Source organism: Ailuropoda melanoleuca, chromosome 5 (assembly GCF_002007445.2).
Source record: "Ailuropoda melanoleuca isolate Jingjing chromosome 5, ASM200744v2, whole genome shotgun sequence".
NCBI lineage: Eukaryota > Metazoa > Chordata > Mammalia > Carnivora > Ursidae > Ailuropoda > Ailuropoda melanoleuca.
In genome coordinates, this window is record NC_048222.1 from 14,625,069 (window position 1) to 14,642,789 (window position 17,721).

The 17,721-nt window shown below is 41.8% G+C and overlaps 1 protein-coding gene and 1 non-coding gene across 2 annotated transcripts in view; one reads left to right on the forward strand and one right to left on the reverse strand.

Moving 5' to 3' along the window:
* Window positions 1–1,811: 1,811 nt before the first annotated feature.
* Window positions 1,812–1,920, reverse strand: LOC117802484. Its single transcript, XR_004625866.1, has one exon. It is a non-coding gene; the product is annotated as a U6 spliceosomal RNA (small nuclear RNA).
* Window positions 1,921–15,343: 13,423 nt separating this feature from the next.
* The window catches only part of ADTRP (androgen dependent TFPI regulating protein), a 72,569-nt gene continuing 70,191 nt past the window's right edge, over window positions 15,344–17,721 (forward strand). Inside the window, exon 1 of the mRNA XM_019796052.2 lies at window positions 15,344–15,624. Within this exon, the coding sequence (XP_019651611.2) occupies window positions 15,385–15,624 (240 nt within the window). The 5' untranslated portion in view covers window positions 15,344–15,384. The remainder of the gene's footprint in view (window positions 15,625–17,721) is intronic.

Genomic DNA, 17,721 nt, shown 5'->3' on the forward strand with positions numbered 1-17,721 from the left:
TTTATAAAATGTTGGTGAGCACCTACTGTGGTCTCTACCCTTGGTTCATTCACAGTGTAGTGGGGGAGTTAATATGTTCACTGATTCTTGAAGTATAATGTAACAAGTGATTATTTGTGAAGCCAGTGATGATGATGACGACAATGGTGATGAACACTTATTGGGAACTGTTCAAGAGGCAAGGGCTTTTCTAGATGATTCCCATGAAGAAGTACAAAATAATACTTTGGGAATATAGATGCTGGAAGGATCCCCAGGTGAAAATATAATGCACTATTTTTCAAAATTTCTAGGAAATGTAGCATATGAACAAAGCAAAACTTTCAGAAGTTATTTGGGAAGATAGAATAGTAGGGCAATTTAGATAACGGCTTTTACTTTTTTCAAATAACCTTTTTACTTTGGAATTATTTTACATCTATGGAATAGTTGCAAAGAAAGTATATGGAGCTTCCCAGACGATAGTGGGTTTCTGATTCAGACAGCAATGATTTTAAGTTCCAGTTCTGCTATTTGTCATCATGTCCTTAGACAAATTATTTAAGCACCCATGTACTTAGATACGGCTTCTTGAATTATAAAATGACACAATAATACTTGCTTTAGAAGTCTGTAGGAAAGAAAAAATAATAGATGTGTGAAGTGCTTTGTACATGCTTGGGCCATTAATGTGCTTAATAAACATTAGTACTTACTATTAATTTTATGGATGATGTATTTGTTTTAAGAAATTAATGAAAATCAGACATTGCAATAATTTTAAGTGGCCAGTGTCTACAATTATAGTTTTAGCTCTTCAAAGGGTAAATTCCATTTTGTTCCTTATTGTTCTCCTTTTCTTAGGCAGTTGAAAGAGCTCTTAGCTCTAACCTCCATCCAGGCTCAGTCGACACCAGGCCAAATGGACCCACCATCTTCTTGTCCCACACTGTCAGCAAGCTCTTCCCACCTAAAGAAATGTAGGGAAGATGGAATGGATATACCCATTGCCTTAGCAGTTCAGACTGCTTAAAAAGGGGCCAAGAGCCACAGACATCTATTTCTCACAGTTCTGGAGCTGGAAGTCCAATCTCAAGGTGTCAGCAGATCCAGTGTCTGGTGAGAGCTCATTTCCTGGTTTGCAAAAGATGCTCCTCTCATTGTCTCTTCACACGACAGAGAACAGAGAAGGGAAACACTCTCTCCAGTCTCTTCTTAGAAGAGCCCTAATCCCATCATGAGGGCTCTACCCTCATGACCTAATTACCTTTCAAAGGTTCCCATCTCCAGATACCACCACCTTGGGGACGGGGGTTTCAATATGTGAATTTTGACATTGAGTCCATGGCACCCATCCAGGATGAGAGGCTGGAGCATTCTTTTGCTGTCTATTCAATGGGAGCTTACTGAGGGGGCTCACAGAGCACCATCCCAGGAACTCTGGGCATGGGTACAGGACTCCCTTTTCTGTGGGGCTGGTGAATGATCCATAAGTCAGCTTCCCAGTGTTGCCCTACCAAACTGGGAACGAGGTAAAAGGGCAGAGAAACTGGAAGGCCAAGCAGTGTCTTCTCTTTTCTTCCCTGTCTGTGAGCTCTGAGGTGCTGAGGGCTGTTTCTCTACCTCACAAACAGAGAACTCTCAAGACTCCCTACAGGCCTCTGTGTGGTCCGTTAGGGTCATGCACATTTACCTTCATCATTAACCAACAGTTACTCCTACTATCTCACTTCTTTAGAAGAAAATACTTCTATCTAGATAATTTCTGGGCTACGCATTCAAATACGGTTTTCTCAAGCTTCAAAATTTCGTAAACAGTTGGGCATACTTGAATTGTTTCCATATTTCTCTCTGCTTCCAGAAGACATTACTTGTGCAGGGGCCATGCTAATCTTCTCCGCATCATTCTAATTTTAGTATATGCGCTGCCGAAGGGAGCACTAGAAGACATTTCTGATGATCGCTTAGCACCCCCTCGATTAAAACAAAGACACCAGCTCAACACTGAGTGTTTGCTTTTCCTCCTACCCTTTCTTGCCCACATGAACCTGCCCCTCCCCCCCAGCATAATTTCTCTCTCTCTCTTTCTCTCTGTGTTTCTCTCTCAAAGAGAGAGGTAGGGATAATTCACCAACACTGGACTTCAGGTCAATTTCAGTTGCTCTTTTGAATTCCTACCAAACTTAGCAGTGGCATTGGGAAATTATGGGTCATTACAATCTGATTGGAAATCCCCAGGTCAAGGGTAATAACTTTTCTTCGGTTTAACAGCTAATGTTGCCCTTAAGACAATTCTGAAATATGTTTGAAAGTTGTTCCCATCAATGTTTTTTGGAAAGAATTTAGGCTTCTTGCAATGGAGAGCCTGTCGATAGCTTAAGCACCTCTACCATGCCATTCACCAAAGATACACAGCAAAAGTTGCTACTGCAAACATACTTCCCAGTGGTGAGGATCCTGTGGTCCAGAGGGCCATTCTGATCGGGTGGTGACTGTGAGGACAGACACTTTGCAAGTACTTTCTATGATAAGACCTGATGCTTACTGCGTACCTACTACCTTGTAGGCTCTAGGCTTAGCACGTCACATATACTATTTCATTCACCCTGCATGGCAACACCATGAATTGTGCACTGTTATCCCCACTTTACAGCTGAAAAACTGAGACACAGAAAGTTTCATTAACTTGCTCACAGGCACCCAGGTGGGAAGAAGTGAAACCAGGATTTGAAGTAGGGAACACTGACCTTGGAAGTCACACTCTTGATCACTGTGTGAAAATATTATGCCTCACTTTGCTTTGATGACCACACTTCTTTAGAAGCCAACATTGAACTGCAGGCCGGCAGCCTCACCAAAACAACAGAAAGCAATTTGAGAGCCATCAAAATCATCCAGCAGCTCGCAGACATTTCCTCTGTCACCCTCTTTCTCATAACATCCCCACAATGATATCACTGATGACAGACAACAGAACAACGGCAGTGCTAAGATGAGGGCAGAATTTTTCTGCTTGGCCCTTGATCCCAGGGCTTCTAGGCCCAGTACATTCTCTCCGAGCTCCTGAGCCAGTCTTCACCTTCGAAGTTACAACCAGAATGATAGAGCCAGAGACGTTCACGCTAATGCCACGAAAGATCCAAAAAACTATGTGAAAACTCTTTTCATGTCACGACTATGGTTAGGGGAGGATGTCATCAGGCCTTCAGTGAAGTAATCATTGTTTCCCAAAACAGAAGAGAAAAGTTTCCCAGCACTTCAAGTAAATTCCTTGACAAGAAGGCCTCAGGATTTGAGGACAGCCTTGAAGACAAGTGGCTATGCTTCATTTATTCCCCATTAGGACTTTTCCAAATCCTTTTAACAAGATTTCCTCTGACTCTTGGAAGGTGGACAGAGAAGGGGAATAGGCAGAATATCGTGGACAAAAGTTCTTATCTCTTTGAAGACAAGAAGACAAGTATACAAAGGGTTGGTGCCAGAGTAGAGGGCCAGAAGGAGACATTTCCTCCAATCATCTGCAGCTATCCTTCTGTCTCCAGGAGCTCACAGTCTATAAGACATTCATATCCTGAGCAGACCATGTTTCAAAGAAATCTACTTTTGTTGAAGGTAAGAGAGAGAGAGGCTAATTTTATTCTGTATTGGCGAATGGTTTATTTCGGACGCCAAGACATACTGGATTCTTTTGTAGTAGCCCCAGATGCCGCGAACGTTCTGGAGGAGAATGGTGGCGATTGCTTAGTGATCACAGAGGAACCTCCACCAATCAGAAAATGTGAAACAATTCAAGCCGAATAATTAATATGTAATAATTCAGACTTGCCTGGCATGCAGAAAACGCCAAGGAGGCCATCAGATTTGACCTTAAACTTCAGCCATTGGGTAAACAAGTGTTCTGTGAGGTTTCATTTAATTTTCATACAGTTTGAGGATGGTGTTTCTATTCGGAGGGCATCTGAGTAAATGATTAGCCAAAACAACTCCTTTTGGCTAAATGAGTCAACTCTGCAATAAACAACCTGGCAGCTTTTTCTTTCTTTTTTTTCTTTCTTTTTTTTCCCCCCAAAGTTAAGGGTTTTTTTTTTTTTTAAAGCATAGCAACCTTTTCCTCACTTTTTTATGAAACACTGCCCTATGTTTCCAGGCAGAAAAGCAAAAACTTTCAAAAGGTCATGTGATGTCATCTCAGCAATGTAGAAATAAGAAGAAAACCAACTAACAAGCAAAAAGGATGTATCTGATAAAGATCTTTGGCAGCATGTCTGAAAGCAGAAAATATAAATATGCATACATGTACATGCAGTGCTAAGAGGATTTCACCTTGAAACTTCATAGCTGTAATTCCATAATAAAGACCACTTGTTTGCTTGGGGCTACATTAGCCTTTGAGCTGGGTTATACAAGAAATCAAATCCTGTTTCATTACAGGAGGCATTGTCAGTATCCTCCCTGAGTACAAGTTTGAGCAGATGTAGTAAGAGGCAAATACAGTCTTTTCCTTGTCCCAGGCCAGAAGAGTTAGGGCACACAAACACAGACTGGGATCCTGAGGTTCTCCCATGAGGCTTTGGGGGAGAATATATCCTCCCCTCCCCACAGGATCATGGCCTGTCCCCCACTGGGGACATTGAATTCTTCTGGCTTCTGTCAAGCAATGCTCCTCAACTGGGGGTGATATACTCCCCAAGGGACTTTTGGAAATGTCTGGAGATATTTTTTGGTTGTCCTACTGGGAGCTCCAATGGCACCAGATAAACAAAGCACATCAAAGAGGCATTACAAAGTCTCAAGAAATTAAGTAATCCTGGGAACCATAGCCTACATTTCTCAAGAAATTAAGTAATCATGGGAACCATAGCCTACAAAAGGTAAGCCATGATCTGAGTGCTAAACCTAAACAGGGCGACTGGTTGATAAAATAAAAGACTTAAATAAGTCCCCTTAAATAAGGGACTCTTAACATAGTGATCAAAATGTCTAAGACACAATGAAAATTCCTGGCCACACCAAGAACCAGGAAAAGCACAACTTGAATGAAAAAAGGTAATCAACTGACACCAACCCAGAGATGAAACAGATATTGGAATTATCTGACAAAGATCCTAAGGAGTTATTGTAAAAATGCTTTAATGAACGGTTACAAATTCTCCTGAAACAAATGAAAAATAGAAGATAGCGACAAAGAAATAGAAGTCATTAAAAAGAACCAACTTGAAATGATAGAGCTGAAAGATACAATAACAGAAATTTAAAAAACAAAACAACACACCTCACTGGTTGGGCTCGATTATGGAATGGATATAACAGAGGATAGAATTGATGAACTTCAGGACCAATGAATAGAATTTATTCAATATGAAAAACAGGAAATAGACTGGAAAAAGTATAAACAAAGCCTCAGGGAACTGTGGGACAATAACAAAATCCCAAAATTCATATCACTGGAGTCCCAGAAGGAGAATGGAAAAAGTTGGAATAAAAGAGTATTCAAAAAAAAAAATAATGGCTGAAAATTTCTCAAGTTTGGTGAAAGACATTTATAAATTGAACATTCTCCAAAGATGATAAGCCCAAAGACATCCATGCCACAACACACCATTACACTTCTTTTTTTTAAATATTTTTTTATTATATTATGTTAGTCACCGTAGAGTACATCCCTGGTTTTTGATGTAAAGTTCGATGATTCATTAGTTGCTTATAACACCCAGTGCACCATGCAATACGTGCCCTCCTTACTACCCATCACAGGCCTATCCCATTCCCCACCCCCCTCCCCTCCGAAGTCCTCAGTTTGCTTCTCAGAGTCCATAGTCTCTCATGCTTACACTTCTAAAAACTAGAGACAAGGTCATCAAAGCAACCAGAGAGAAAAAAACACATCAACCATAAGGGAACACAAATTCAAATAAAAACAGATTTCTCATCTGAAACCATGAAGTCCACAGGGAAGTTGTACATTTTTCAGGTGCTGAGAGACAAAAACTGTCAACAGTAAATTCTATATCTTACAAAAGTTTTCAAGAATGAAAGGGGAATAAAGACATTCTCAGATGAAGGAAAACTTAAAGAATCTTGCTGCTAGCAGACTTATCTTTAAAAAAGTGGCTAAAGGAAAAACAGTTGACCCTTGAAAAACACCAGTTTGAACTTCTTAGATCAACTTAAGTGTGGATTTTTTTTTTTAAAGTTGACAGCAAAAGCCACAAAGTGTTTACTTACAACTGCGTACCTGAGTTTCCACAGGATCAGATCAAAAGGGGACTGGTGCAGAGGCCCCACCTGTAGCCCCCTGAGTACTCAGGGAGGCCTACTAAGGCTGTCAGCAGCCCCTGGGGGTCCTAGGTCCAGGCGGATCTGCATTTCCCTGTGTGTCAACAGGGTGGTTCAGTCCAGTACTTGGGACTGGCAGGAGGCTAGGCTGAACAAAGGAACAGCCCAGAAGGTAAGGACCACATTGTGTAGGGAGTCTGAGCCCCTGATGCCTCGGCCCTCTGTGTTTCATGCACTAGTCTCTGGAAGCTGCTCAGGGGCTGCTGGGAGCTTCAGGCCCCTGCTGGGCTGGCCATGGATCCCTTCCCATGTGATGCCCTGGCTCTGTGGCCTCCTGAGACCTCAGGCGCTCACTAGTAGCCATGGTTGCCAGTGGCTACAGGCTGGTGGTATACTTCTAGGTAGACGGGGCAACTGTACTGTACCTCCAGACTTCTCTTGCTGCCTGTGGGGCCAGCAAGAGCTGATGCTGCTCAGCTGAGGCCAGCAGGCAGAGGAGCAGTGCCATCGTGGGCCAGGCCTACCACTGCTGCTGCCCCTGGGCTGGCCCAGCCTAAATATACACGGAACTTTTTCAATAAACATATGACTAATATTATAAATGCACTTTCTCTTCCTTATGATTTTCTTAAAAACTTTTTTTTTCTCTCTAGCTTGCTTTATTGGAAGAGCACCGTGTATAATACATATACGTAAAACTTGTTAGTCAGCAGTTATGTTGTTGGTAAGGCTTCCCAGTCAATAGTAAGTTATCAGGAGTTAAGATTCTAGAGCATCACATGGTATATGCAGACTGTGTGGGGACTGGCATTCCTAACCTCAGCATTGTTCAAGGGTCATCTGTAACTCACACTGAAAGAAGACGATAAAAGAGGGAAACTTGAATCATTGGAAAGAATAAAAGACCAATGTAAAGGGCAAAAGTGTGGTACATACAACAGACTAACGCTTCTCACGAGCTTTGTAAATCATATTTAATGAGTAGAACAAAAATTACAACACTATCTGATCTTCAAGACTATGATATTTAGAAGTGGGAAAAGTAAAGCGACTAAAGTGGATGCAAAGAGTCCACACTTCATTTGAAATGGTAAAATGTTCATACGAATAGACTCTAGTAAGTCACATAAGTATATTGTCACGCCCTGAGCAATCACTAAGAAAACTATACAAACAGATACACTCAAAACCACTATAATTCAATCAAGATAGAATACTTAAAAAGTATTCAATTAATACATTGGAAGGCAAGAAAGGAGGAACAGAGGTACAGGAAATAGAGGAGACAAAGAATAACAAATAATTACATGGTAGACAACTATCTTAAATGTAAATGGTCTAAATATCCCAATTAAAGGGCAAGATTGAAAAAAAATGAGACAGAGATCGGCACAATGAATTTAAAAACAACAAACTCCCACAAACCATCTATGCTATTTACAAGAAATTCACTTTAACTTCAACAAAACAGATAGATTGGCAGAAAAAGATTTAAAAATATGTACTATATAAGCCTCAATTTTAAAAAGAAGGAATAGTAATGTTAATGTCAGGTGAGGAAGACTTTATCTGAGCAAAGAAACTAGAAGCAAAGAATGACATTACATAATGATCAAAGGATTAATCACCAGGAAGACACAGCAATCCTAAGGATGTATGTACAAACAAGAGTCTCAAATGCATACAGCAAAACCTGATCAAGCTGAAAAGAGAAATACACAAATCCATAATTATTGTTGGGGGTGTCAGTACCCCCTTTCAGCAAACGATCTAATTATTAGATAGAAAATCAGCAAATCAGGGGCGCCTGGGTGGCACAGCGGTTAAGCGTCTGCCTTCAGCTCAGGGCGTGATCCCAGCGTTCCGGGATCGAGCCCCACGTCAGGCTCCTCTGCTGAGAGCCTGCTTCTTCCTCTCCCACTCCCCCTACTTGTGTTCCCTCTCTCACTGACGGTCTCTATCTCTGTCAAATAAATCAATAAAATCTTTAAAAAAAAAAAAAAGAAAGAAAATCAGCAAATCAAAGTGCAGTTCATGTATCTGACTACATATGACTCATACGTATTTCTATACAGACTGCCAAAACAAGATAACCAGAGCTTAACTGCTGATCTTCTTATGGTGAATTTCCCAGGGGAGCAGAAACTCACATGAGAATTTAAAAAGATTGAAACTAAAATGTGCTGATTGGTCAGCACTGACTTTGTTTCTCAATTGTGCCGATTGATTCAGGACATAAGAATCTCTTGGAAATATCGGAGTTCTCTTATGAAAAATTTAAGCATGTCTGATTCATGATATTTGCAAAAAACGTGACATCTGACATGGAGGCTGAAAAGGGCATTTCTAGGAAGACAGTTTTTCTTTAATAACATCATCAGACCTCACATAATCAAGTGACACACAAACTAATTCAAGCAAGAGAAATTCACCTGAAAATCCTAGAACTTGGGGACAAAACAAAACAATTCAAGAAACAGTGAGAGCTCACTGGCCTGATTAGGAGCCTTGTATTCTAGTCACTACTCCCCCATTAATAGCCCTGTGATTTGGAGTAAGTCCCTTAACCTCTCTGAGCTTCAATTTTCTACTCTGAAAGATGAAAAGGTTGAATTAACTGACCTCAAACGGTTCTTTCCTGTTCTGAACTTTTACAACAATGTGTCAATTTCGTGCTGGTAAACAGGAAGAGTTCTTTGGCCTCTTGACTGAAAATGGATCTTCAAAAAACTGCCAAAGGAGAACTTTGCTCCTCTGAGTGAATCTGAGAAGAGCAGCACAGAACACTGCATTCCACTGTGAAAACCTAACCCCCAGAGCCAAGAGTAAGGCAGGCTTGAATGAGGTTTCCCAGCGCAATAGGCAAAGTGGTAGGCCAGGAATGTTGTCATGGACCAACAAAGATAGAGTCCTCTGCCTTTCAGAGTTGGCTTGGTTTGGTGGCTGGAAACCCACACATGTTCTCCCCAAAGAGACTTAAGAAGGGGCCTTCAATGCACGTTCTAGTTTTTAAAAAGCAGAGTAGTCACAGTGACCTCTAAGAAAAGCAAACGTTCTGAGGTGTGGCATAAATAACCCAATGGGTGAAACAGTTCATTCTAGTTCATAGCTGCATGTACAGCAAATGGACAAAGTCTCCTAGGGAGGCAAAATCCACTGAAAATAAGAGCCTATTTTCCCTGCACCTTGGCTCCAATTGGACATTGCATGCACATTGAATTATTTCCAGAATCACTTACCTTTCACTGGGGAGCGGTCCTTTAGAAGTCAGTGAGGTGATACTGAGTCAGAGGCAGCAGGGCCTTTAGGGACATACAAATAGCTCTGGGTGACGAGGGTGGGAATAATCAGGAAACCCAAGGGTTAGAGACCTCCTAGGTCAATATGGAGAATACCACAATATCAGAATGGATCCTTGCAAACAGATCTTTACCAGCGTCTAGAATTTCCCTACAACCATGAATAGTTCTGAGGTCGCAGAGGTGGTATCAGAGTCCCCTGGAGGAGCTCAGTGTCTGGTTGGCTACACCAGTTACGGTTTCAACAGGAAAAGGTAGCCCACTCGGAGGGGAATTTAATGATGGGACTCTTCACTGAAGCATGGGCAAAGTTAAGGGAGCCTATAAGGTGTGTGGAGGTATACTGGCTTTAAAGATTTTATTTATTTATTTTTGAGAGAGAGAGAGAGAGAGAGAGAGAGAGAGAGAGAACAAGCATGGGGGAGGGGCAGAGGGAGAAGCAGACTCCCCACTGAGCAGGGAGCCCAATACGGGACTCAATCCTGCATAACCTCAAGAAGGTGAAGTCTACCTACCTCACCTGTAACCTCAAGAATTCTGAGCTCAGCTATCCTGATTTCCTTCACACCGCTGTGCTGCCTGTAGCCAACACCATGGAGCATCTTCCAACACCTGTGCTCTAGCTGGCTCCATGGTATGGGTGGGAGTTGGTGTGTATCTCTGGGCTTGGGGCTTATCTCCAGTGCCTTCAGAAGCCATCCTTGGTCAATTACTCCCGTAGCTCCGTAGATGTCCTGGCTTTAGGAAGCAAGACAATCAGCACTCTAGGTACCCCAAGTCCCATTTCATACTTGAGGTCACTAATGTCCCAATGAGGCTGATGTCTGACCAGCCCAAGGTCACACAGTAGACTCGAGTCCAGATTGAGCCTCTGCTTTTTGTGCCTCCTCATTTTGTGACTGGCCTAGGAATGAGTTATAATCTCCACTAGACAAAACCGTTGTCCATACTGGTGACTGTGGCTATTTTGTTTAGTGAGATCGTGTTAATCCTTATCTTCTCCTACGTGGCATCTGGTTTCTGATGATTCACTCAATGCATTTATCTTGAAGTCAATCTTCTGTATATTTAGAATGTCAGAAAATGTGCAAGATAATTTAGGTTCCATTAGTAGGTTATGCATACCTCTATTATAGTACTTACCACATCATGCTATAATTTTTTTGTTTAGATTTCTGTCTCTGCCACATGACTGTGAGTTCCTCCAGGGCCTGAACTATAGCTTACTCATCTTAGTGTTCCAGCTTCTCCCAGGAAATCAGCAGCTGAACACTTTGAACATAGTAAGTTTTTCATGAGTGATCTGGCTTTATAGTAAAGCTCAGTAGACAAGTATGCCTGATATATACATATTTATCTATTCAACAGACATTTATTAAGTTTTTACTATGTGTCCAGCACTATGTTAAGCTCTAAGAATCCAAAAACACCATCTCTGAAACTAGGGAGGTAACAGTTCATAAAAGAGATTCATTTCTAATTGTTATGGACTAAATGTTTTGTTTCTCCAAAATGTATATGTTGAAATCTTAACGCTTAAAGTGATGGTATTAGGAGGGGGGTCCTAAGGAGGTGATTGGACCACAAGGGTGGAGCCCTCATGAATGGAATTATTGCCCTTACATGGGAGTCCCCAGAGGGATCCCTCATCCTTTCCCACAGGTGAAGATGTAGCAAGAAGATGACTGTCAATGAACTGGGAAGAAGCACTCAGACTCTGAGTCTGCTGGAACCTTGATCTTGGACTTCCCAGACTCCAGAACTGTAAGCAATAAGTTTGTGTCATTTATAAGCTACCTAGTCTATGGTATTTTTGTCATAGCACCCTGAATGGACTAAGACAGTAATAATCATCATGCAATTTGCAGAGATGCACAGGGAATTAAGGAAGACTAGAGGGGGATATTTAACATGGCTTGGTTGAGGAGATGTTCAGGGAAGAGTTCCTAGAGAACTGCTGAGCTGCACTTTAGAGGACGGTTATGAGACATCTAGTCAAAGACATGTTGAGAGGAGGCCATCAAGGAGAGGAGGTGGTAGGAGCAGAGCACTAGCATGTGACCTAGCCAAGTGTAGTTGGAGGAAATCAAATATGAAACCACATATGAGGCTGGAGAGAGCACCAAAGCCAGAAGGGACAGTTTATAAAAAGTTATGAAACTTGGATGCTCTCCGGTAGGTGATACTGATGCAGTAAAGGGATTTAGACCAGGGAGGAATATGCTAGATTGGCTTTTTGGTTAGACTCACTTCCTGACCTAGGGAAGAATGGAGTTGGGGCTAAGACTAGAATCTGGAAAACCCATTAGAAGATGGTACCAACTGGGAAGAGATTGGGAAGACTTAAACTAGGGCAGTTGTAGACAGAATGGAAAAAGGAGGAATGACTTGTGTTTGATTTGGGAGATGAAGTTGGAAAGACTTGGGCAGTGAAGGAGACAGAGGAAGACAAAGAAGACTTCCAGGACAATGGGGCCATCCCCCCAAGACAGAGGATAGAGACAAAAGGTCAGGTTTGGGGCAAACTAGTGAGCTCATTTTCTACATCTTGAGTTTGAGGTGCATCTGACTCATTCAGGAAATATGCAACAAGCAGTCAAAACATGTTTGAAGCTTGTGGGGATGGGGGGAGGGCTTGGAATACAGATATAAAATTTGTGGTTATAGACTGAAAAGTCATGGCAGAAACCAAGATAGTGGGTAGCATCTCTTGGGCGAGTATGTAGGGAGATGGACAGAGGGCTGAAGCAGCTCCCTGGGAAACGTGACCACATAAGGAACTAGAAGAGAAAGAGGAGCTCACAAAAACGATTGAGAAGGACAGTCGAAGCTTGTTGGGAGTGTTGAGAAGACAGCTCTGCTCCCAGGTGGCTTCCTAGGGCCAGCTTCCCTGACCTCAGATCATCCCAAGTCTCATGCTGTTTTCCTCCACAGAAGCTACCATAATTATAAATTAACACCTGATTGTATTATTATTTAATGTCCATCTCCCTTACTAAAATACAAATTCCATCAGGGCAGGGATTGGATCTCTCTTATTCCACAGGGAATCCACAGAGCCTCGTAAGTACCTGGCAATTAGCAGTTGCTGAATCAATAAGTATTTGTGAAATTAAAGATTGGTGTTTTACACTCCCAGAAGGGAAAGCTTCAAAGAACGTTGCTTTGAATAGTCAAGTTATCTGTTCCATTCGAAATGTGAAATATGCTTATTTTATATTTTTAGTATTTCCCATGAAAAAAGTGTGCATTTCTGGCATGTTTTTATTAAATTAGGGAACAATTCTCTTCTCCTCCTGGATATGACATGAGGCCTCCAGATACTTGGAGAGTGGAGTAAAGCAGGCTAACAGCAGATTTAGTATGTATTAGTGAGTAATATCATGTAGCTAAGTGGTAACCCTGTCTTTATTCCCCAAAGCTCCACCTGGTCTCAGAGCAGGAAACAGATGGTCAAAGTGCTTCATGGAAATTTATCTGGTTATTCAACCACAGATACAAATTATGATGTGAACACGGTCACAAGGTAGAATTTCCTTTAGAAAACATTTTTGTGGAAATTCTTAAAAGAAAATATATTACATTAAAAAAATTACATATTTTCTACATACAAATCCTGATAGATAGATAGATAGATAGATAGATAGATAGATAGATAGATAGATAGATGATAGATAGAGGATAGATGATAGATGATAGATAGATAGATAGATAGATAGATAGATACATAGATGTTATCATTGATTAAAATGCTAACAGTTGGATTCCAATATCAAACATTGAACAATGTACAGATACATATAAATAACTGTATCAATATATATATATTTTGGGGGGAAGGTCAGAAGGAGAGGGAGAGAAAGAATCTTAAGCAGGCTTCACACCAAGCGCATAGCCCGATATGAGGCTTGATAACACGTCCTTGAGGTGATAAACTATACCAAGATCAAGAATCGGATGCTTTACCTACGGGGCCACCCAGGAGCCCCAACTGTATCAATATTTATGAAAGGCTTCATCTATGAGCATTGAGGTTAATGCAAGAAAAAAAAATCCAGATGTTAAAAGGCCGGTTTCCAGGTTAGATGTACATGTTCCAGAGATTTGGGTCTTCATCTTCCTCTCTTTTCTCACTTTTGCCTCAAATCCTTACCCATCTGCAGACTTATGCTTGAGATTTTTGTATAAAGAGATAAAACCCCTAAATCTATCATGACAATGTACCATGAAAACACCCCAGGAGACATAGCACAATAACTTATACGTGCACCAAGTTTCAAAACAGATCTGATCCCTTCCTGAGGGAATTTTCCCGTGGGAGAGAGAGGAATAAAAGAGGTTCAGCAGGGGGTGGAGAAACATCGCAAAGGCAGTCTGAGGGTATGCAGTGCAAGCATCGCTTCTTTGTGGTCAGGCACACTGGGTAGAGTGCAGACAGCAGCTCTGTGTCTTTCTACTTTGGAGCCTCCGTTCAGCAGCCCCAGCTGGAATGAGGTTCGGCAGCGTGAGGTCCATAACACTGCTTCCTTCCAGTGTTTAGAGTGTTAAAAGAGCTCGTATGTGTAAAGCACTCAGAGCGAGGCCTGTCACATAATAAACGCTGTGAAAGCATGAGCTGCTCTACTTGCATTTTCAACCTAGGCCATGAAATTGTGCACAGAGTTTTATGTCATCATGTGTGAGATCATCCTTTCCATTGTGAACACCTTCAATGAAGACCCTCTATGGCTGGCTCAGGTTTGCTCTCCCCACCCCCGCCACCATATACTGTTGTTCTTGATGACTCTTAGGAGGTGGGTTTGGCTGTGTTTTGTCCTCCATGTGTAGCCTGTAGTTCTTTCTCCCAGTACTTGTTAGCCCTGATTGAATCATTGAACAGCACCAGCTCCAGACTTACATAACAGCACTGGGAGCCTTTCCCTTGGGGATTTGTTCAGAACCCTCTGAGTCAGTTGCCCAGGGAAACAAGCTGGTGATGTCACAAGGTATCACACTTCTAGCGCTCTCTCAGGTGCCTTGTGCTGAGCGGGGCCCAGTTCTGCAAACTCTGCCCAGCCTAAGCACATTCTCTTCCCCTTTAAGGCAATGCAGAGACCCTCACTCTCTCCCAGCAATGTCTAAACTCAGGTATGTTGAGGTCACAGCTACCAACCTCTTCCCATGCTTCCTCGGCCACAGACTTCTTGCTATGCTTCTATCTTCTCAGAGCACAGAAACACCCATGTAAATGATCTGGGGCAGCCCTGGGTAACCTTTGGTTCTCTAGGGTATAGATATAACACTAAAAAAAAAAAAAAATTGAAATTAAAAAAAAAAAAGCCTTGGGGCTGCTCCTTGGGGGAGCAGTTTGTTGCAGATTTTGTAGGGCTCTAGAGACCTCAGGAGCAAGATTATAATATCCTTTCCCTTTCTACTGACCTCCCCTGTGCCATAAATATGCCCATAATCTCTCCTGTCTCGTCTATCAACCTGATCCTATCTCTGATTCCAACTTCCTTGTTCCACCCAGATAAAAAGGAAAGAACAGAGGATATGGCCCTGACAATATTGATTAGAGTTTATTGGTGTTTCATAATAAGGTCCCTTAACCCCCACCCCAGCCACACAGTGCAAAGTGCAGATCTTGCCTTCCCACTGCTCCTCTTCAAAGCCTAAGCCTTGAAACTTAGGCAAATCTGGGGATTACTTATCATTATCTAAATGAAAGCATCTGAAAACCAGCAATAATCCTGTCTCCCAAGTTTATCAGGGAAGGAGCCTATGAGAGGAGCAAAATTCAGTCTTGTTAGAGCTCCCAATCCCAGAGGGGTGTGTTTTACAGCTCTCGGGCATGCCTTATGACTTCGGCTGTGACCCACAGAAGGACACCAGAGGAAAGCTACCTGAGTCATTCACAGCTCCCTGGTCAGAGCTAGCCATGACGAAGACTTGTACCTGCGTATACCACTTCCTTGTTTTGATCTGGTATATTTTTCTCAATTATTACATCTCACAACAAGGAGAAGACCAGCGGAAATCCAAAATCTTTCTCGATGGCGGACAGTGGAAGTACTTGACATTCCTAAACCTGGTAAGTCCATATGACCATACCAGGAAGCAAGCTATTTGTCTGTAGTACCAGTGTTTTTACACATCTCACCTTTGAGTTTTATTAAATATAGAATTCCATTCTTCGTCTTCCTTCTTCATTGTCTGTGAGTTTTGGCTTTCTTTTTGACTTGACAATTTGCTCTGAGAAACCCAATTCAGTAGTTATTGGTAGCTCTATTTTGTGCTAATTGCTAAACACTCTTTTGAAAATAATCATATCTTGGAGTTCTGCTCAGATGAGCTCAAATGGAAAGACTAAATTAATGGCTTCAGCATGGGACTGACTACAAACACAAGCGGGATTTTGAACTTTGCTTGGGGAAATCTGTGAGGGAAGGCAGAGTGGCGTATGTTGCGTGGGAGGCACAATTTCCAATGGGGGAATGATGCCATTTTCCAGCACAGACTAACAGATTTATCTAAGAAAAGCAAACACATTTTGCCATGTTCAGATCCCACTTCAATTTTTTATAGGCTCAGGCTCCATCTTAAAGGATGAATCACTCAACCAAATGGCAAATACACATTTTCAACAATTTACCAACCAATCCTATGACTTGATTCCTTCTTGTCTCTCTAGCCCAGCTGACCACATTCTGATGAATGAAATGTGAATGAATGGGAGAAAAATAGGTTTTTAAAAAATGTTTTGGGAGTATGTAAAAATATTAAAGTTAAAAGCTAAAAATAGTGCATCCTTTGGGGATGTTAATTAATGTTTGAGATTTTTTAACTAAAATGTAGGGTGCCATAAAAACCTCTGATTTCAGAAACTGGGCAAAATATTCCAATTCTTGGGAATCACAATCCTAAGGAGAGGTTATGTGTGGTCGGAAAAAGTGACACTCTGAAGTGTTAAGGAGGGGAAATTCGGAAGGTTCAAATCCAAGGGCCTGGAGGTTCCACTTCCTCCTCTCTGGCCACTTGCTGGCTTTTGATTTTGGCTTGAAAGATTCGAGTCCTGGCAGCTCTCATGTATTTGAAATTATCAAGGTGACTCCATCTTTCAATCATAGAATTTTATGAAGCAAACACACAAATGAAAACCACTAAGAAATGCTTTTGTGGAGCTAGGATAATACAGTGAAAACCTCCACTTTGAGTATCTATTGGCTTTATATTAAAAATAATCAATTAAAAGACATGGGGGTCTGTAGCTAGGATTGATGGTGAGATCTAATCCAAATTCCAATATGGATATCCCACCTCACAGTAAGCATGGCTGAGAACAGACTTCTCACCTACTCCCACGAAACAGCTCCCTGCCCTCTTCATTCTTAGTTCTATGCCCCAGAACCCTCATTTTTCCAAGAATGGAAAAAGCCACTTATCTTGTCAAAGACACTATTCTTTCCTGGTATTTCACTTCCTTGACGAATCAGCCACCAAATCTTATGTTTTACCTTTCCTTGGGTTCATTCCCTTCTTCCCCAATCTCACTCTCTCTCTAATTACAGGCTCTTATTAATTTGTACCTGGGTGATGAGATTATCTCTTCATTGCCCTCTTCTTAGCAATCTGTCCATCTACCTCTCAGATTCCAGATTCATCTTCCCAAAGCGCTGGTTTGGGTTTGGTTTCGTTATAAACATCATGAGCTGGCTTGCACAGGGTGGTTCTGCTACTCAAGAAATCACAGGGGCTCCCTCCTACTTTATGGAACCAATTTCAAACTCCTGACTTAAGAACTCACCTGCCTACCCAGCCTTCAGGTCCCCCTCTCCCCAGAAAAGCTGGTCTCTTCTCCAGCATTGGCCCCTAGGCTTCTTGCCATCACCATTCTGCCTGCATTCATTCACACCATCTTTGCATGAAAGACTTACCTGCCTTTCTACCACTTTGGCGCTTTCATAGACCACCCAAAACCCCATGTTTTCCTTAGAATCTCTGCTGATCAACGCCAACTCACATTTGTTTTTCCTTTTCCTGAGTTTTTACGGCATCTCTCAGTCTCTGCTTATTTATGTATAGTAGTATTTTCTTATTTCCACCCACATGTGAGTCTTAACATTCCAATCAAACTGTAAATGGCTCTAAAGCAGGAGTTTTGTCCCCTAACATTCTAGGGTTCTACATT